The sequence below is a fragment of the Oncorhynchus masou genome, chromosome 24 (assembly GCF_036934945.1).
Source record: "Oncorhynchus masou masou isolate Uvic2021 chromosome 24, UVic_Omas_1.1, whole genome shotgun sequence".
NCBI lineage: Eukaryota > Metazoa > Chordata > Actinopteri > Salmoniformes > Salmonidae > Oncorhynchus > Oncorhynchus masou.
The window spans coordinates 96147182-96168697 of NC_088235.1; the positions used below are offsets into that span (position 1 = coordinate 96147182).

Below are 21516 nucleotides of genomic sequence, written 5' to 3' on the forward strand. Positions count from 1 at the left end.
GGCAATAAGGGAATCGAGGTCCAGTGGTATTTCCCGAGCTGCGAGCTCGTCCTTTATCCCCTCCGACAGTCCATAGAGTAAGGTGTCGGACAGAGCCTCCGGATTCCAGGAACTCTCAGCGGCCGATGTGCGAAAATCTACTGCGTAGTCTGCCACACTACGGGAGTTCTAATGTACCTGCAGTAGTTTTCGAGCCGCCTCTCTCCCGGGCACTGGAGAATCGAAAACCTTCCTCAATTCTGTGCTTTGGCACACAGCAGATTGCTGCTCCCATACAACAGTTGCCCAGGAGAGTGCTCTTCCAGACATTAACGTGATTATATACGCTATCCTCGATCGGTCCGACCGGAATGAAGAGTGCTGGAGTTTGAAGATGAGAGCACTGGGAAAGGAACGCCCGGCAGGTACCAGGATCGCCTGCATAACGTTCTGGAAGAGGTAAGCGCGGCTCTCGGGAAGCCGGGGTAGGTTGAACCAATCCACCACTAGTAGGAAGGTTACTGAGTGGTTGGGAGGTGTCAGATGTAGCGTGCTGCCTATGAGCTAATTCACTGATTTGCTCCATTATCGCCTTGAACCCTTGGTCATGGGGTTCCGTCAGGGAAGGACGCCCTTCCAAAAGGTCCTGAAGTACCTCCTCATGCCTCCCAATGGTGGCTCCCTGCAGGGAGACAATGTGACGGAGCTGGTCCAAGTCTGCTGGGTCTGTCATGGCCAGTTCGTACTATAAGGGCACAAGATGAGACCCAAATGCAGACACGGGAGGCAGATGGTAGAGCTCCGATATTTATTATAACAAAGGGAATAGGCAAAGGCAGGTCGGGGACAGGCGAGAGTTCATAAACCAGGTCAGAGTTCAAACAGTACCAGACAATATGCAGTGTAGAGGTCAGGCCAGGCGAGAGTTCATAAACCAGGTCAGAGTCCAAACAGTACCAGACAATATGCAGTGTAGAGGTCAGGCCAGGCGAGAGTTCATAAACCAGGTCAGTCCAAACAGTACCAGACAATATGCAGTGTAGAGGTCAGGCCAGGCAGGGATCAGAAACCAGGTCAGAGTCCAAACAGTACCAGACGATATGCAGTGTAGAGGTCAGGACAGGCGAGAGTTCATAAACCAGGTCAGAGTCCAAACAGTACCAGACAATATGCAGTGTTGAGGTCAGGCCAGGCGAGAGTTCATAAACCAGGTCAGAGTGTACCAGACAATATGCAGTCAGGGCGAGAGTTCAGGTCAGTCCAAACAGTACCAGACAATATGCAGTTCATAAACCAGGTCAGAGTCCAAACAGTACCAGACAATAGTGTAGAGGTCAGGCCAGGCAGGGTTCAGTCAGAGTCCAAACAGTACCAGACGTGCAGTGTAGAGGTCCAGGCGAGAGTTCATAAACCAGGTCAGAGTTCAAACAGTACCAGACAATATGCAGTGTAGAGGTCAGGCCAGGCGAGAGTTCATAAACCAGGTCAGAGTTCAAACAGTACCAGACAATATGCAGTGTAGAGGTCAGGCCAGGCGAGGGGTCAGAAACCAGGTCTGAGTCCAAACAGTACCAGACAATATGCAGTGTAGAGGTCAGGACAGGCGAGAGTTCATAAACCAGGTCAGAGTCCAAACAGTACCAGACAATATGCAGTGTAGAGGTCAGGCCAGGCGAGAGTTCATAAACCAGGTCAGAGTCCAAACAGTACCAGACAATATGCAGTGTAGAGGTCAGGCCAGGCAGGGGTCAGAAACCAGGTCAGAGTCCAAACAGTACCAAACAATATGCAGTGTAGAGGTCAGGCCAGGCGAGAGTTCATAAACCAGGTCAGAGTCCAAACAGTACCAGACAATGTTGATGGTCAGGCCAGTGTTCATAAACCAGGTCAGAGTCCAAACAGTACCAGACAATATGCAGTGTAGAGGTCAGGACAGGCGAGAGTTCATAAACCAGGTCAGAGTCCAAACAGTACCAGACAATATGTAGAGGTCAGGTCAGAGTCCAGGACAATGTCAGAGGTCAGAGTCCAAACAGTACCAGACAATATGCAGTGTAGAGGTCAGGCCAGGCAGGGGTCAGAAACCAGGTCAGAGTCCAAAAACAGTACAGGGTGGTATAGGTAGACAGAACAGGCAGAGTGGTCAGGCAGGAGGGTTCAGAGTCAGGACAGGCAAGGGTCAAAACCAGGAGGACTAGAAACAAACAGAGACTGGGTAAAATAGGAGCAAGGAAGAACGCTGGTTGACTTGGCAAACAAGACAAACTGGCACAGAGAGACAGGAAACACAGGGATATATACACAGGGGATAATAAGGGACACCTGGAGGTGGTGGGGACAATCAAAAGGACAGGGGAACCAGATCAGGGTGTGACAGAGAAAAGGGTGTCTTGTGGGATGCAGCTATAATCTCCATGATTTCCCCGCACATAATGTTGTATGGTTCTTCTGTTGGTTATTTAAATCATGTTATTTGGAGCGTTAATTAATGGTGATATCTTGCCATCTATTGCTCTCTGATTCTCACTCCCGTTGGGATGTCAAGCAGGTGGCTGTCTGTGGGGTTGCTGTCAGAGAGCAGTGGAATGGCTTTGGAATATTCATTTGAAAAAGGCTCATGATCATCACTGCCATAGTATGGGATGGATTGGTAGGTAGGTGGGTGGTTGGGCAACAAGATCTCATGGTTTTACCCGTTTTACTTCAGAGTCCATTATTTGTCCACGTTTTTCCAAACGTCAAATTTCAAAGTTGCTCTAAACGTCACATTCATTCACACATTCACATTCATTCCAAATGTTTAGGTTATGTTTTTGGCATTAATTTCAAATCCTTAGGTTAAGTTTAGGTATTCATTCCAAATGTTTAGGTTATGTTTTTGGCATTCATCCCAAATGATTAGATTAAGTTTAGGCATTCATTCCAAATGTTTAGGTTATGTTTTTGGCATTCATCCAAAATTATTAGGTTAGGTTCAGGCATTCATTACAAATGGCTAGGTTAAGTTCAGGCATTCATTACAAATGGTTAGGTTAAGTTCAGGCATTCATTACAAATGGCTAGGTTAAGTTCAGGCATTCATTACAAATGGTTAGGTTAAGTTCAGAAATGCATTACAAATGGTTAGGTTAAGTTTATGGATTCATTACAAATGGTTAGGTTAAGTTCAGGCATTCATTACAAATGGTTAGGTTAAGTTCAGGCATTCATTACAAATGGTTAGGTTAAGTTCAGACATTCATTACAAATGGTTAGGTTAAGTTTATGGATTCATTACAAATGGTTAGGTTAAGTTCAGGCATTCATTACAAATGGTTAGGTTAAGTTCAGGCATTCATTACAAATGGTTAGGTTAAGTTCAGGCATTCATTACAAATGGTTAGGTTAAGTTCAGGCATTCATTACAAATGGTTAGGTTAAGTTCAGGCATTCATTACAAATGGTTAGGTTAAGTTTAGGCATTCATTACAAATGGTTGGGTTAAGTTCAGGCATTCATTACAAATGGTTAGGTTAAGTTCAGGCATTCATTACAAATGGTTAGGTTAAGTTCAGGCATTCATTACAAATGGTTAGGTTAAGTTCAGGCATTCATTACAAATGGTTAGGTTAAGTTCAGGCATTCATTACAAATGGTTAGGTTAAGTTTAGGCATTCATTACAAATGGTTGGGTTAAGTTCAGGCATTCATTACAAATGGTTAGGTTAAGTTTAGGCATTCATTACAAATGGTTAGGTTAAGTTCAGGCATTCATTACAAATGGTTAGGTTAAGTTCAGACATTCATTACAAATGGTTAGGTTAAGTTCAGGCATTCATTACAAATGGTTAGGTTAAGTTCAGGCATTCATTACAAATGGTTAGGTTAAGTTCAGGCATTCATTACAAATGGTTAGGTTAAGTTCAGGAATTCATTACAAATGGTTAGGTTAAGTTCAGGCATCCGGGTTTGGGACAGGGTAAGAAAAAATACAAATAAAAGTGACTATTCCTGGGGTTGAACGCGCAACACTCTGAGCCATCACTACTCTGTAAGATCCACCGAAGTGCTGACACACACACACACACACACACACACAGACACACACACACACACACACACAATGCACGATAACGTGATTAGCATACAATACACAAATTCACACACTATTACACACACCTCCAGTAGGTGATGAGTAATTATGCAGATGTGTCCAGGGTGTAAAGTGTTACGTGCTAGTCTACTGTATGAGTAAACTCTGCGGACTAACCTAACCTCAGGGGTCCTCTTCAAAGGCTTCGGTTCAAACAGCAGCTATTAAAGGCTTATTAGGAGCTGTGTTGCTTAAGTGTGTGTGTGTGTTTGTGTGTGTGTGCGTGCATGTTTAGACACAGAGAGGTGGGAGAGAGAAATTCCTCCAACTAATTATCCTTGATGATAACAAGTGAATCTCGGAAGCCTGGCTTTGGTTGTGGAAGACAACAGGAAATTATATTCCTCTCAGTAGCTACCTGTGTGATGCCCTATTCTTCACACTTCCTGGGAAAAAAATACAGGGCATTCGTCCCAAATGGCACCATATTCCCTATATGGTGCATTACTTTTGACCAGAGTCATATGGGCCCTATTCTAAAGTAGTGCACTAAATATGTAATAGGGTGCCATTTGGGACACACTCAGTGTCGCCATGGTTCCGATTGCTGTGTCAACAGTCCAGGTGTTACCATGGTGTTATCAGTCACCGTGTCACGCCCCCACTCAAGTCCCAATTACGCCCTGACGGTGTAGCAATTTGAGGGACAGGTTGAGGGACAGGTTGAGGGACGGTGTGTCAGTGTCTGTCAGAGTTGGGCTGATCCCATGGAGTGTTAGATTACAGAGCTCCTGCCTGAATCCCAAATACTGTCTGCATCCCAAATGGCAACCTATTCCCTATATAGTGCATGAAATAGTGAATAAGCCTTGGTCAAAATGATTGCACTATAAAGGGAACAGGATGTCATTTGGGACTCAGTAACAGCCATGGCACTCTCTCTCTCTCTCTCTCTCTCTCTCTCTCTCTCTCAGTGCATCTCTAAGACATGTTGCAGTGGGTGGCCTGAGCTCTCACAAGCCTTTTCCTTTTACTACTGGAATCAATCTCTTCCCATTAGAGAACAGTACACAGCCTATGTGGGAGGCGCTTGTTGCTTTTATTGGTGAATGGCTGTGTGAATGTTCTCCCTGCCCCTCCATGATATCTCTCTTTGTTGAACTTCCTTTCTCCTCTGAGTTCTGTGGCTGTACACCTGTCACCTATTGACTGTCTTCAATGAGTAACCACACACACACACACAAGCACATACACATACACCTCTCCCCCCACCATCTCCATCTTGTCCCCTTCTCTCTGCCCCTGACATAATGACTTGTTGGCGCTCTTAATTTGCCAGAGAGGGAGATCTTATTAAGAGCATGTAATTCCCCCTGGGGTTCTCTGGCATCTCCTTGATTAAAGTGGAGTTGAGGGGTGGGGGGAGGGAGGGGCGGAGGGAGGAGGATGGCGGGAAGATTGAGGAGGAAAGAGGCGGCTGCTGGAAATATCACGAGGGGGAAAGAAAAGGTGTGTTCTCGTTGTTTTAAATATCTCCCTACCTCCCTGCCCACCACTCTCTCGCCCAATGCTCCCGAGCTACAGAACACCAGATTTGTCATTAATTAAACCACTGCTAGCCTGGGGCCAGAGCTGGCCAGGGTGGCACTGCTTTAAAGCTAACAAAGGGGCTTCATGCTCTTCAATTAGGTGGTTCACTGTTAGATATGTGGGTATTGGGGATTTGCCCCCATAATACTGCCATAGGCAATGTAGTCGAACAGAATTGTGGTCAACATATCCAATTGCTGTTGTTTATATATCAGTTAAGTAAGTGTGCAACCGATGTACTATTGCAGTAAATCACTAATATATATATATATTTTTTTTTTTGCTTCTGTGATTTGCACACATGGTGCAGAATGGTGCAGGTATATACAGTGCATTCAGAAAGAATTCACACCCCTTGACTTTTTGTTACGTTACAGCATTATTCTAGAATGGATTAAATCGTTTTTCCCCTCATCAATCTCCACACAATACCTCATAATGACAAAGCAAAAATAGATTTGTAGAAATGTTTGCAAATGTGTAAAAATAACAGAATATCACATTTACATAAGGATTCAGACCCTTTTTGCAGCCTTTTTGTAGCAATTACAGCCTTGAGTCTTCTTCGCTATCACTCTACAAGCTTGGCACACCTGTATTTGGGGAGTTTCTCCCATTCTTCTCTGCAGATCCTCTCAAGCTCTATCAGGTAGGATGGGGAGCGTTGCTGTACAGCTATATTCAGATCTACTCAAGGACATTCAAAGACTTGTCCCAAAGCCACTCCTGCGTTATCTTGGTTGTGTGCTTAGTGTCGTTGTACTGTTGGAAGGTGAATCTTCACCGCAGTCTGAGGTCCTGAGTGCTCTGGAACAGGTTTTCATCAAGGATCTCTCTGTACTTTGCTCTGTTCATCTTTCCCTCGATCATGACTAGTCTCCCAGTCCCTGATGCTGAAAACCATCCCCATAGCATGATGCTGCCACCACTAGGGATATTTGCTGTGACCATTTTACCGTCACACCGGAGGTCACGAAGTCATGAAGGCAGTCAAATTCCATGTGACCGTTTAGTCACGGTAGTTAGGCTTCTCCAAGCTCTGATGCTGCTCATGGTCATTAGTAGCCTACCAAACGTGCTAACTGCCTGGTACTCAGCACTCTATTGTCCCTCTCATCACTCTGACATCAATATAAATGTAGTTGAAAATCTAATCAAACACTTCATGAGAGCCATGAGCTCATGTTGCGCTACGTTTTTATAGGTTATGATTTCATGAAAAATACAGAGTGATGGCCTCTATTAAAAAGAGGATGATCCCATCAGCTTTCTATAGACTAGGCCTACTATATTTATTTCACAACTTTCCTAATATTAAGCACATTGCTTCTCTTTACAACAGGAGTATAGCCTACCTGGCTGGCATGAACATGAACCACAGGAAAATCGTCCTCTATTCGTATTTAAGTGCGTCGATTTTTTCCTGCTGTCCCTGATTCGAGACACCTTTATAATAAAAGCATTACATGCATAATCACATTTGTGATCCCTTTTGATAATGGTGTTTTCCCGCTATAAAAATAGGTACTTGAAGCCTTGGTTTTTGCTCTGACATGCACTGTCAACTGTGGGTGTGTGCCTTTCCATATCATGTCCAATCAACTGAATTTACCACAGGTGGACTCCAATCAAGTTGTAGAAACGTCTCAAGGATGATCAGTGGAAACAGGATGCACCTGAGCTCAAATTTGAGTCGCATAGCAAAGGGTCTGAATACTTATGTAAATAAGGTATTCCTATTTTTATTTTTTTAATACAATTTTCAATTAATCCATATTAGAATAAGGCTGTAACGTAACAAGATGTGGAAAAGGGGAAGGAGTCCGAATACTTTCCGAATGCACTGTACCTACTGCAAAATGGAAAGAGGATAATCTTGTTCGGCAGTAAAACTTTCCAGTCATACACACCACCGTCTTATTATGCCCCAATACCCCCCCAGCCACAGATCCGAAGTGGTAACCGATACCCATCTGGTATCTGGGATCGTCTGAGCGACCTGTCCTGAGTGGCAAATTATACCCAACTGGGATCGTCTGAGCGACCTGTCCTGAGTGGCAAATTATACCCATCTGGGATCGTCTGAGCGACCTGTCCTGAGTGGCAAATTATACCCATCTGGGATGTCCTGAGTGGCAAATTATACCCATCTGGGATCGTCTGAGCGACCTGTCCTGAGTGGCAAATTATACCCATCTGGGATCGTCTGAGCAACCTGTCCTGAGTGGCAAATTATACCCAACTGGGATCGTCTGAGCGACCTGTCCTGAGTGGCAAATTATACCCATCTGGGATCGTCTGAGCAACCTGTCCTGAGTGGCAAATTATACCCAACTGGGATCGTCTGAGCGACCTGTCCTGAGTGGCAAATTATACCCATCTGGGATCGTCTGAGCAACCTGTCAGCCCTTATAGACACTCAGTAGAGAGGTCCCATCTGCCTGCAGTAACCAAGAGAGCAGCATATATAGAAATATAATTACTAGAATGTACATTCTCATTCAAGTCAATGTTCTGTGATTCTGTAATTCTATATTTATTTGGCAGCACAACAACTCAGAGCTCATTATCAGGGGAATTCTCTGTCTGTCTGGACGGAGCATGGCTGGCTGGCTCCTGGCTCATTTCCCAACATGTAAACAGCACCACGAGAGCTGCTGCTTAATGATGGGTCCATGTGGTGGCAAGTGCTTTTCTGCACCTGACACGCACAAACCAAACTAATCTTAACTTAAACCTGACATGTGTCTTTCAGACATTACAGAATGACTCACAACCAGCCCCCCCCTCTCCCCTCTCTTTCATTCTCTCTGGCCACCCATCACCAGTGCACCTTTTCTTTCAGGGCACTCCATCAATTGACGGGAGACGTTGCTGACTGTGTTGACTTGTAGACCTGAATCTTCCTGTGTCTGACTGTCAAAAAGTGAGGCTGAGAGGGTATCAGAATAGGTCATTAAGTAGCAGTAGCCATCAGGGGGGACAGGGATACACACTGGCATCACCATGTCTGCCCCCATGGCCTATCAAAGAGCTCTGAGCATCCTGTACATGATCTGGGCCTCTATTTTCGTACTGTAGCTAGGGCTCTTTAAACACTCAGCCTCATACATGTACATCTCCTGTAGCCCTGTGTGTCTTTACCATCCTCCACCCCCACCCCCAACCCCTGTCCAAGTCCCTCCTCCGTCCCCCCGGCCTGTCTTCATCTGGGCTGATCGTGTTTCTGTGTGCTCTGTACTAAGCAGGCTGGTGCATTACATGAGGAATGTGTGGCTGTAGCTGGTGCCAAACACCTTGTCATAGCATTACTGTAGAGAACAATAGTCTCAGTGTGGAGAGGCTCTGCTCCTCTCTCTCGCAACATGGCCTGGGCATCACGGCTCAACCACCAGCCGTTACACTTAGGTCAGACTTTGGCTGGTGCAGTGGGTTTGGTCAGAAAACGTAGTACTCAATCTAGGGAATAGGGTGCCATTTCAGACACTGCTTCTCTCTCTCTCAGATAGTTTTTAACCAACCAACCAGCACTCACCTGACTCAACATGGCTGTGGGTCAGGGTGCAGTGACAAGGGTGGCATTTGCTGGCAGTTTGGGGAGTATCGCTGACGTGTCTGGTTTGGGATGACAAAGTAGTATCTGCATGACAAAGCCATCATTGTAGCTAAGTTATGTGTAGTCACAGACAGGAGAGTTACTGTCCATCATGGTTCTGCATTATACTGTTATACTGTTCAAATACTACAGTTAACCGTTCCATTAAATATTGTTTACCATGTGGCATATTTGTTTTCCTGCAAAGCAGGCAGTCAGTATTCCCTTAAGACAATGACAGTAAAGGGACCTATTACATGCCGAGGCAGACAGTCAGTATTCCCTTAAGACGAGGGCAGTAAAGGGACCTATTACATGCTGAGGCAGACAGTCAGTATTCCCTTAAGACGATGGCAGTAAAGGGACCTATTACATGCTGAGGCAGACAGTCAGTATTCCCTTAAGACGATGGCAGTAAAGGGACCTATTACATGCTGAGGCAGACAGTCAGTATTCCCTGGCAGTAAAGGGACCTATTACATGCTGAGGCAGACAGTCAGTATTCCCTTAAGACAATGACAGTAAAGGGACCTATTACATGCTGAGGCAGACAGTCAGTATTCCCTTAAGACGATGGCAGTAAAGGGACCTATTACATGCTGAGGCAGACAGTCAGTATTCCCTTAAGACGATGGCAGTAAAGGGACCTATTACATGCTGAGGCAGACAGTCAGTATTCCCTTAAGACGATGGCAGTAAAGGGACCTATTACATGCTGAGGCAGACAGTCAGTATTCCCTTAAGACGATGGCAGTAAAGGGACCTATTACATGCTGAGGCATGTGAAATCCTTCTCCCAGGTATGGAGTGGGAGCAGAGACAGAGATGGCAAAACAACAGGAATGGGAATTGACAGTTAAGTCATTTACAATGGCATGCTATGAAGTTTTGGTTACCCTACCCTATTGATAAAGAGATGATGGAGGGCAAGTTGACAGCAGTTTGTCTCCGTCCCAAATGGCCCCCTATTCCGTATATAGTGCACTACTTTTAACCAGACCCATATAGGCCCAGGGCAAAAATAGTCCACTAAATAGGGAATAGGGGGCCATTTGGGACAACACATGTTGAGTGACAGGGGCAGACAGACAGGACATGTCTGTACACCATCACTCTTGTGTGTAAATAGCTTCTAACTGACAGACTATCAGCTGCTTCACAATGGCAGCTCTCATTCTATAGAGAGATTAGCTGGGTGGGAAACTACAATCCTCAATTTGAAGAATTCCTTCCAAGATAGTGGGTAGATTAGGTGGGGTACCTTTTCCAAAGAATAGGTAATCCAAGCCTGGTTAATGCTGTACTCACTATTGTTTCACTTGTAAGCACAGCTTTCAGTCTGCTTTAACTAGGCTATAGTGATTTTCCTCCTTAGAAATACATTACTGGGTAGCTATTAGTGAACATACCATTTATGATAGTAACAAATCTCAGGCATTCATATCCAGTGTCAAGCTGACAGGAAAATACAACACTTCCATGAGCAACAACAAGTCTGCCATTCATCTTTTGTGGTAGAGAATGCTACTAATGCAATCCTGTTAGTTAGCCAGACTGTCATCTGAGATCTGATGGAGTTTATATAATTACTGGATAACTCAAGTGTTTTCTTCACTCCCTTTCTTTTTTAGAAATATGGCATAGTTTGTCACAGACCATTCAGAATCGACAAACTAAGGACTCTAAAAAAGAATTAATTCACTGGGCTGCTCTTGGGAGACTGACACTTGCTAAGGCAGGAGAGAGCCATCATGAGAGAGTCAGCATGAGAGAGTCAGCATGAGAGAGAGAGAGAGAGAGAGAGGGAGAGAGAGACTTATAAGATGGTCCCCTTGTAGGTTTTTTTTATGGGAACATCCCCACCTTCCCTTGGGGTACTATTACAGTCTGCCATCTCTTAATGTGACACTGAACAGACAAAGACGCACATGGGCGAACGGTTCCTCATGGCATCCTCGCCAGATGACAATGCACTTCCTCCACAGTGTGAATAGAGATGACAACAAATGGTTAAGCTCCAACTCTTATTATGTGAGGATGGAGAGAAGAGGCTGTTCTTGCCTCAGTCAGAGCCCAGCGAGGGAGCAGCACTGATAGGCTCGCTGTTTCCCAGGGACAATCAGCCAGCCAGTCAGCCAGCTGCCCAGGCCGCAATCCCAATCAGCCAGCCGCCCAGTCAACCCCTTTCTTCAGTCCCCTGGGTTATTTTGACAGGCTCAGTGTTTCCCAAAGCCAGCCCACCTGCCAGCCAGCCAACCTGCTTAACAGCCCAACTAGCCAACCCCTCCTCAGATTCCTCTGGGTTATTTCTCTCTGTCTCCACTGGATCCCCTCCCTTCCCTTTCTTAAGCTCTTAATTAAAGGATTTCCCAGTGTGTCACTGTACTCTTCTGTAGTGTTCCAACTCTCTCGGAGCCAGACATTTGCGTCATTGTGTGTGTCCTAAATGCCAATCGGTTCCTTTTATGGTGCACTACCTTTGACCAGGGCCCCTAGGGTTCTTGTAAAAGGTAGTGCACTATAAAGGAAATAGGATGATATTTGGGATGTACATATTGTCCTCAGATGGTACAGCACATCTTTTGGACATTTTCTCACATTATGGTGAAAGATCTTATAGAATCATGCATAGATCATAAGTATTTAACATCTACTCCTGAATAGATTGTCTCAATGTTGGTTATGTCACTAGTACTACACAAGCATACGTATCTGCACTTTTTTTAACCTTTATTTTACTAGGCAAGTCAGTTAAGAACAAATTCTTATTTTCAATGAAGGCCTAGGAACAGTGGGTTAACTGCCTGTTCAGGGGCAGAACGACAGATTTTGTACCTTGTCAGCTCGGGGATTTGAACTTGCAACCTTTCGGTTACTAGTCCAATGCTCTAACCACTAGGCTACACTGACTTCACTGTATGTGTGAGTGTGATGCTTTTGGTCACAGTGAATATCAACAAGTCTGGATGCATCCCAAAGAAACCATATTCCCTTTATAGTACACATCCTCTGTCTCCTCATGGTGCCAGAGAGAATGATTGGCTTTCTGTACCAATAGACACCATTCTCCTAATGAATTACCCTTCTACACTCCTTGCTGTTGCCCATAAGAAAAAACACTGGAACATGTCACATAAGATCACATTTTCATGTTTAGTTTCATGTTATCATATGTTGCTTTACATGTTGTCACATGTTATCACATTAGCTTCACATAAGATTACATTTGACATGTTTAAATGTGAAATTCATATGTTTTTTCTGTAAGGGTGACTCTCTCCTCTGCAGTACCTGTCATTGACAGAATCACAAATGTCTCCATCTCTCACATTGTCAGGTTACTGTCAGACAAGGCTAACGACACGTAGTGGCCTGCGTCCCTAATGGTACCATTTTCCTAGGGCCTATTTCCCTTTGCACTACTTTTGACCAGGGCCTATACTGCACTATAGGGAATAGGTTGCGATTTGGGACGTAGGTAGTGTTGTCACATCACCTTACTCATCGATACAGGCTTGGCTGCTGGCCGTTGCGGTCGCAGATGTCTTTTGCAGTGTCACCGATGCAGCAAGTGTTGTTCTCTAATGTACTCTAGCTTGTCCCGTTGAAGGCCGTTCATTACTGTACCTGTGACACAGAGAACTTGGCAGAGGGACAGGATTCAATTGACAATACTGTTTCTGAACAAGTAACGTTTTTATTTCAACAGCAGCAACAGGCAAATCAAACAGGTTTAGATAAAAACATCAAGCCTGGTACAGATTCTGGTCCTATCTTCACTAGTTTTCTGGGATCAATTATTTCAAGGTCCTTCCAATGTATTTCCTTGCTTTCTAGAGCACCTGGAGATGGGGTATCTTTCCCCTTTCCACACACGATGGAAAAGAAGGGAAGCATGGAATAGGATTTCAGGCATTGATTTGATTACATTTTCATCCGTAATTTGGCAGTCTGGCTTTTGACCACACTTACCCCTGTAGATAGTCGGAGCAGGGCCCTCTCTCTATCTGAATGCAATTCGGCCTGAGTGAAATTGCGTCTCACACTCTCCACAGATCCATGACGAGAAATTCCGTAGGTGGATTAGTCCCGCCTTGGCCTAGCGATATTTACATTAGGGCTGGATTTCACAGCGTTTTAAAGGTGACCACCTCATCGCAGCTCAAGGTTGTGGGATGCACAGGCCAATCAACAAGGAGAGCACAGACCCTGACTGCCGGGGTGGTCTCAAATCTCAAGATGTGATGGAAGGAGTCACTGGCTCTGTGTGTGTGTGCGTGTGCGTGTGTGCGTGCGTGCATTGGATGACTGGTGCATTAGCTCAGTATTTCTCAACCTTTTTATACCATAGGCATTGTAGAATACAGGTGTAGGATCAGTTTCTCACAGCAGGAAAGTAATCCTGCAGCAACAGGCAATGTGAATTATTGTATGGATTATCATGAATGGATATTTTTGTAAGGGTTAATAAATTGTTTGTTAGGGCAAATCAAATCTGAATTTTAAAGTGGAAATTACAAACTTTAGAAGCCTTTTTAAACTACGGATACACTACAAGTATGCATTTCCTGCAACAACAGTGTGATCAAATGAAGATTGGACATCTTTTTATATCATATATATACTCATCACAACTCTTTCTCTGTCTTTCCAGAGGACCAGATCCCTCATGGGTTCCCCACCATAGACATGGGTCCCCAGCTGAAGGTGGTGGAGAAGACCAGGACAGCCACCATGCTGTGTGCTGCCAGTGGCAACCCTGACCCAGAGATCTCCTGGTTCAAAGACTTCCTCCCTGTAGATATCAACAGCAGTAACGGGCGAATCAAACAGCTCCGCTCAGGTACAGAGTCTCTGCACGGTCAACATATACTGTGCTAAAAAATTGCAGTACAAATTCTGCTGCTCTGCCACGCGTGCAATGATGTCCGAGGGGAATAAACAGTGGTTGTTGTTTGAAATAGCTTATTTGTTGTTGTAATATCACAAACGGACGTGGCACTTCCACCACTAAGGATTCCAGCTTTAAAGATGTCAATAAGTGTTTTCTATTACATTTGACTGAATTAAGCTCCGTAATTACCTCAGCGGCTCCTCAGAGGGAATACTGCTGTGTTCTGTGCCTATGTTGCCTACAACAATAGGTTCAGGCAGCCATTCATCTTAACATTATAACCAACTAGCAGGCTCAGAACAACTCAGAAAGGTGGCCTGGATCCAAGCACCAATGACAACCGCTCAGAGCAAACCATTTGTCCATCCTCTATCACCTTATTTAGTAAAAGGAACCACAACAATGCTGTCCAGCTGTGCACAGCATACCTGCAGTGATTGGGCTATTCCCTTTTCTACCGTCACTTTTGAGGAAAACATTTCATGGCCAACAGTTATTCCAACAGTACCTTTTGCCAGTAATGTGGCTGTCAAGCTGTGAACTTGCATTATCAATGTGCCATAGGCTTTTATTTATGCAAATGTTGGAGTCTGGGTCCCTACTCCCTAAACCCTTAGCCCCAGTGCAACCTCCAAAAGCATTCCAGCTAGGCTTCAACTCTTGAACCACTGGCAGCATAGAATATAATGTAGAAACTAGAGGCTTCCCCTCTGAACAGAGACACAGAGAAAGGAAAGGCTGAGAGACAGGCTATAGGATATCTCTGGTGTGTGTTGCAAATGACACCCTATTCCTTATAGTGCATTATAGGGCTCTGGTCAAAAGTATTACACTATAAAGGAAATAGGATGCAATTTGGGACACACTATATGTAGCTTTGAAGCCTGTGGAAGCTGGAGGATTTTCCCCGACAGGCCTCAGTTGCAGGGCCTCCGGTGAAGACAGATCCTCCAACCATGCATTATTAACACGACAGCACTGCTATTTGGTTCAATTTGGTTCATAGCGCTGGCTTGCCTTTCTCCTCACACATAGCTTGACTCCCAAATGGCACCCTATTCCTTTTATACTGCACTAATTTTGACCAGAGCCCTATGCTCTACTATATAGGGATAGGGTGCTATTTGGGAAACATCCATAGTCCCACTGCAGTCAGATGGGCATATGTATTTTTTCTGTTCGTTTTTTTAAGTGCTGCCGGTGGTTAATTGTCTGTCAGAGGAACCGAGTAAAATACAGCTGCACTAGTGCCATGCCATCAACTTGACATTCAAGCAATTTATTTGTTCCAATACAATTCATTATGCGCTAGTGAGATTACATTTGCTCATAAATTAGTATCCCTATTACAGGACCTTTATCCATCAAGGAATGCTAATAGCTCCATATTTCAATTTAAGACCTTTGCACTGCTGGCAAATGAAAGACAGTCTGTGTCCTTTGTATGGAATGGAGCTCAATCCCCCCCTCTACCAAGGCTGAGTCCTTAATGGAGCTCAGAGCTCAATCCCCCCTCTACTATGGCTGAGTCCTTAATGGAGCTCAGAGCTCAATCCCCCTCTACCAACGCTGAGTCCAAAATGGAGCTCAGAGCTCTATCCCCCTCTACCAATGCTGAGTCCTTAATGGAGCTCAGAGCTCAATGCCCTCTAACCAACGCTTAGTCCTTAATGGAGCTCAGAGCTCTATCCCCCCTCTACTATGGCTGAGTCCTTAATGGAGCTCAGAGCTCAATCCCCCTCTACCAACGCTGAGTCCAAAATGGAGCTCAGAGCTCTATCCCCCTCTACCAATGCTGAGTCCTTAATGGAGCTCAGAGCTCAATGCCCTCTAACCAACGCTTAGTCCTTAATGGAGCTCAGAGCTCTATCCCCCAGCTACAAAGGCTGAGTCCTTAATGGGGCTCAGAGCTCTATCCCCCCTTTACCAACGCTGAGTCCTTAATGGAGCCCAGAGCTCTATCCCCCTCTACCAAGGCTGAGTCCTTAATGGAGCTCAGAGCTCTATCCCCCGTCTAACAAGGCTGAGTCCTTAATGGAGCTCAGAGCTCTATCCCCCCTCTACCAAGGCTGAGTCCTTAATGGAGGTCAGAACTATATCCCCCAGCTACTAAGGCTGAGTCCTTAATGGAGCTCAGAGCTCTATCCCCCTCTACCAAGGCTGAGTCCTTAATGGAGCTCAGAGCTCTATCCCCCGTCTACCAAGGCTGAGTCCTTAATGGAGCTCAGAGCTCTATCCCCCCTCTACCAAGGCTGAGTCCTTAATGGAGGTCAGAACTCTATCCCCCAGCTACTAAGGCTGAGTCCTTAATGGAGCTCAGAGCTCTATCCCCCTCTACCAAGGCTGAGTCCTTAATGGAGCTCAGAGCTCTATTCCCCGTCTACCAAGGCTGAGTCCTTAATGGAGCTCAGAGCTTTATCCTCCTCTACCAAGACTGAGTCCTTAATGGAGCTCAGAGCTCTATCCCCAGCTACTAAGGCTGAGTCCTTAATGGAGCTCAGAGCTCAATCCCCCCTCTGCCAACACTGAGTCCTTAGTGGAGCTCAGAGCTCTATCCCCCATCTACCAAGGCTGAGTCCTTAATGGAGCTCAGAGCTCTATCCCCCGTCTACCAAGAATGAGTCCTTAATGGAGCTCAGAGCTCAATCGCCCCTCTACAAAGGCTGAGTCCTTAATGAAGGTCAAAGCTCTATCCCCCCCTCTACCAAGGCTGAGTCCTTAATGGAGCTCAGAGCTCAATCCCCCCTCTGCCAACGCTGAGTCCTTAATGGAGCTCAGAGCTCTATCCCCCGTCTACCAAGAATGAGTCATTAATGGAGCTCAGAGCTCAATCGCCCCCTCTACAAAGGCTGAGTCCTTAATGGAGCTCAGAGCTCTATCCCCCTCTACCAAGACTGAGTCCTTAATGGAGCTCAGAGCTCTATCCCCCCCTACCAAGGCCGATACCAACTTTCAATCACTTAGATCATGTATTTTCAGGCAGCGATATATCAGGAAGCAACTGCTCTCTATCCCTCCTGATCGCACAATCTTCTGTCTTCTCTCTCTGTGTCTGCCCCAAATTAACCTAACATAGCAGGCATAAAAAAGGAACACACAGACCGGACAAGTAGACGCGCAAAGTTAATTACCTCAATTTCTGCGCTAAACTATGTCAAATAATGGCCTGTTGGAGACTACAACTCCCTACTACACAATTCGGGCTTGATCTGATTTAGCTCTAGAGAAACTGTGCAATATGACCATTGAGCTCAAAGAAAAAAAATGGAACGAAATGGAATTCAAAGTTGAACCGACATCCGACAATTAGTTAGAAAATATCAGACATTTAGCTTAATCACTCAGCACTACCCCATTCCCTATATAGTGCACTACTTTTTTCTAGGTTCCATATGATTCTTTTCAAAAGTAGTATACTATGTTGGGAATGTAGTGCTATTTGGGACAGCATGTCATTGTCTCCCGGTAATTATCGATAGGCTTGTCCAACTAGTTAGTCTGGCACCAGACAACAATACAGGCCAAACGATAAGCAAACAGACCTCCTCTGCTGGCCTGAGGATCTGATAGGGAGGAAGGAGAGGGGTGGGAGAGGAGGAGTAGTGTCTCTAGACCTGGCTAAACCGCTTTCATTTTCGGGTAAATACTCCTGGGGTAGCAGGCCATGGCTCTGTATGTGGTGCAGACACTCAAACGCTCCTGGCTCCTCCTGACTCGCCATGGGTGTGTCCCAAATGGCACCCTGTTCCCATTATAGTGCACTACTTTTGACCGAAGCCCTATGGTCACTGGTCAAATGTAGCGCACTGGAGAGGGAACAGAGTGCCATCTGGGACACAACCCAGGTGATTGGTGATTCTCTCCACTGAAGCCTGCTATAGCAGTAACATAATTAACTGAGTTTAATATGCCACCCTTGAATTGTTATGAATATGTATATGGTTAACGACGACATGATAAAATGTGTTAAATATATACAGTAGTATTATGTCCTTGCGAAGGCAGAGCATGGACTGCTTAAATCCAAGGTAACAACCTATTTCTCTGCATTAATCCCAATGTATTTCTCCAACATATAGGAAAATGAATACCTGCCTACTGTATCCAGGACATTGCGAAAACATAATAAAACTCTATTATTTTTCACAATTTGCCTAGAATATACTGCTCTGAAATCGGCCATGGACAAAGCCTGTGATATCCATAATGAACCTAAACCAACTTGGGTTCAGTACATGGAGGCTGTATGTCTGTCCAGGCAGGTCTCAGCGTAGACCCAGTCCTCTTTAAGCTGCTGATGACCTCATCAACATGGGACACACAGCTTTTAGGGGGCTTTCCGTCCTCTCAACCTCTCCTCCACCTCTATGCTCCTGTTTAATGTGTGGATGGTGGTTTTGAGTCATTATCCAGATCGGGTGTATCTGTATAGTAACCAAACCGACTCCTCCAACATTTGTCGCATATGACTAGATATGCCCAAATGACCCCGTACTAACAACTACAGGAATATGAATTACTGAATGCAACCAATTATTTGTAAGGCAAGATAATCAGCTAGTTAGGGGGTGGTGCACAAAATATAATAACTGATGAACATGTATTTTACAAGGGCAATTTGATACACACAGTTAAACATGTATTGCAACAGAAATAACTAGTTCAGTCATATTAGAATTAATCATTATGCTAATAAGCAGCAATATCATAAGTTAGCCTACTGTATTCAGGGCACATGTTTCTTAGTATTGCATCAGATGCTGTATGTAACCTGTGTTTCTGCTAGCCTCATTACAACAGGAAGCTGAACACCCCAGACCAGTTAGATTGTCTAGACGTAGTCTCTAGAGATGATCAGAATGCTTAAGGTACCAGTCAGAAACACACCCATTTTGGGTGAACGGAGGGTCAGACCATTCAAGACTGATGGTGATGACCAGGTGTTAACACAAACAAGCAGGTGGAGAGAATAAGTAGCTTTGTGATCATAGCAGACTGACAGCTCAGTAGCACAAATAGCCAGGTGTATAGCACAAACAACCAAGGGAAGGAAACAAATAGCCAGACAAACACAGCATTAAGAGTCAGGATTATAGCACACCTACATCTAAAACGCATAGCCCCCAGGTGTGTTGTATAAACAGGCAAGTTCAGAGCAAAAGTAGTCACATGTATTAAGATAATAGGCATTCGGAACAATAGCTCTGTATGAAGTAGGTGTTGGTTACAGAAAACCTACTTAGTCAGTTGCCACTCTGGTACGCTCACACCACACAACAGAACACATAACACACCACATAACACACCACATAACACACCACATAACAGAACACATAACACACCACATAACACACCACATAACACACCACATAACACACCACATAACTGAACACATAACAAAACACACCACATAACAGAACACGTAACAGAACAAATAACAGAACACATAACAAAACACAAAACACACCACCTAACAGAACACGTAACAGAACACGTAACAGAACACGTAACAGAACACGTATCAGAACACATAACAGAACACGTAACAGAACACATAACAGAACACATAACAGAACACAAAACACACCACAACAGAACACGTAACAGAACACGTAACAGAACAAATAACAGAACACATAACAAAACACAAAACACACCACCTAACAGAACACGTAACAGAACAAGTAACAGAACACATATCAGAACACGTAACAGAACACAGAACAGAACACTAAACAGAACACAAAACACACCACAACAGAACACGTAACAGAACACGTAACAGAACAAATAACAGAACACGTAACAGAACACATAACAGAACACAAAACACACCAAATAACAGAACACGTAACAGAACAGGCAACAGAACAAATAACAGAACACAAAACACACACAGAACACTTATCAGAACACGAAGAACACGTAACAGTAACAGAACACGACAGAACACATAACAGAACACGTAACAGAACACGTAACAGAACAAATAACAGAACACATAACAAAACACAAAACACACCACCTAACAAACACGTAACAGAACAAGTAACAGAACACGAACACGTAACAGAACACATAACAGAACACTAAACAGAACACAAAACACACCACAACAGAACACGTAACAGAACACGTAACAGAACAAATAACAGAACACGTAACACATAACAGAACACAAAACACACCAAATAACAGAACACGAACAGAACAGGCAACAGAACAAATAACAGAACACAAAACAAACCACGTAACAGAAGACGTAACAGAAGACGTAACAGAACACGTAACAGAACACGTAACAGAACACATAACAGAACACTAAACAGAACACAAAACACACCACAACAGAACACGTAACAGAACACGTAACAGAACAAATAACAGAACACGTAACAGAACACATAACAGAACACAAAACACACCAAATAACAGAACACGTAACAGAACAGGCAACAGAACAAATAACAGAACACAAAACACACCACGTAACAGAACACGTAACAGAACACGTAACAGAACACGTAACAGAACAAATAACAGAACACGTAACAGAACACAAAACACGTAACCACGTATAACAGAACACATAACAGAACACGTAACAGAACACGTAACAGAACAACAGAACACGAATAACAGAACACGTAACAGAACACGTAAACAGAACACGTAACAGAACACGTAACAAACAGAACACGTAACAGAACACATAACAGAACACACACAACACAACAAACACGTAACAGAACACGTAACAGAACACGTAACAGAACACGTAACAGAACAAATAACAGAACACGTAACAGAACAAATAACAAAACACGTAACAGAACACATAGCAGAACACAAAACACACCACGTATCAGAACACATATCAGAACACGTATCAGAACACGTAACAGAACACGTATCAGAACACGTAACAGAACACGTAACAGAACACGTAACAGAAACACAGAACACAGAACAACAGAACACATAACAGAACACGTAAACAGAACACGTAACAGAACAAATAACACAAAACACGTAACAGAACACATAACAGAACAAAAACACAGAACAAAAACACGTATCAGAACACATAACAGAACACGTAACAGAACACGTATCAGAACACGTAACAGAACACATAACAGAACACATATCAGAACACGTATCAGAACACGTAACAGAACACGTAACAGAACACATAACAGAACACATATCAGAACACGTAACAGAACACGTAACAGAACACATAACAGAACACGTATCAGAACACGTAACAGAACACATAACAGAACACGTAACAAAACACACCACATAACAGAACACAGAACAGAACACGTAACAGAACACGTAACAGAACACGTAACAGAACAAATAACAAAACACGTAACA

General features: G+C 44.2%; 1 protein-coding gene across 8 annotated transcripts in view; it reads left to right on the forward strand.

The window, feature by feature from the left end:
- ptprfa (protein tyrosine phosphatase receptor type Fa) overlaps window positions 1-21516 on the forward strand; it is a 317924-nt gene that overhangs the window by 128240 nt on the left and 168168 nt on the right. For all 8 annotated transcript variants that reach the window (XM_064935762.1, XM_064935763.1, XM_064935768.1 and 5 more), the window contains exon 5: window positions 13891-14079. In XM_064935762.1, the coding sequence (XP_064791834.1) occupies window positions 13891-14079 (189 nt within the window). The remainder of the gene's footprint in view (window positions 1-13890; window positions 14080-21516) is intronic.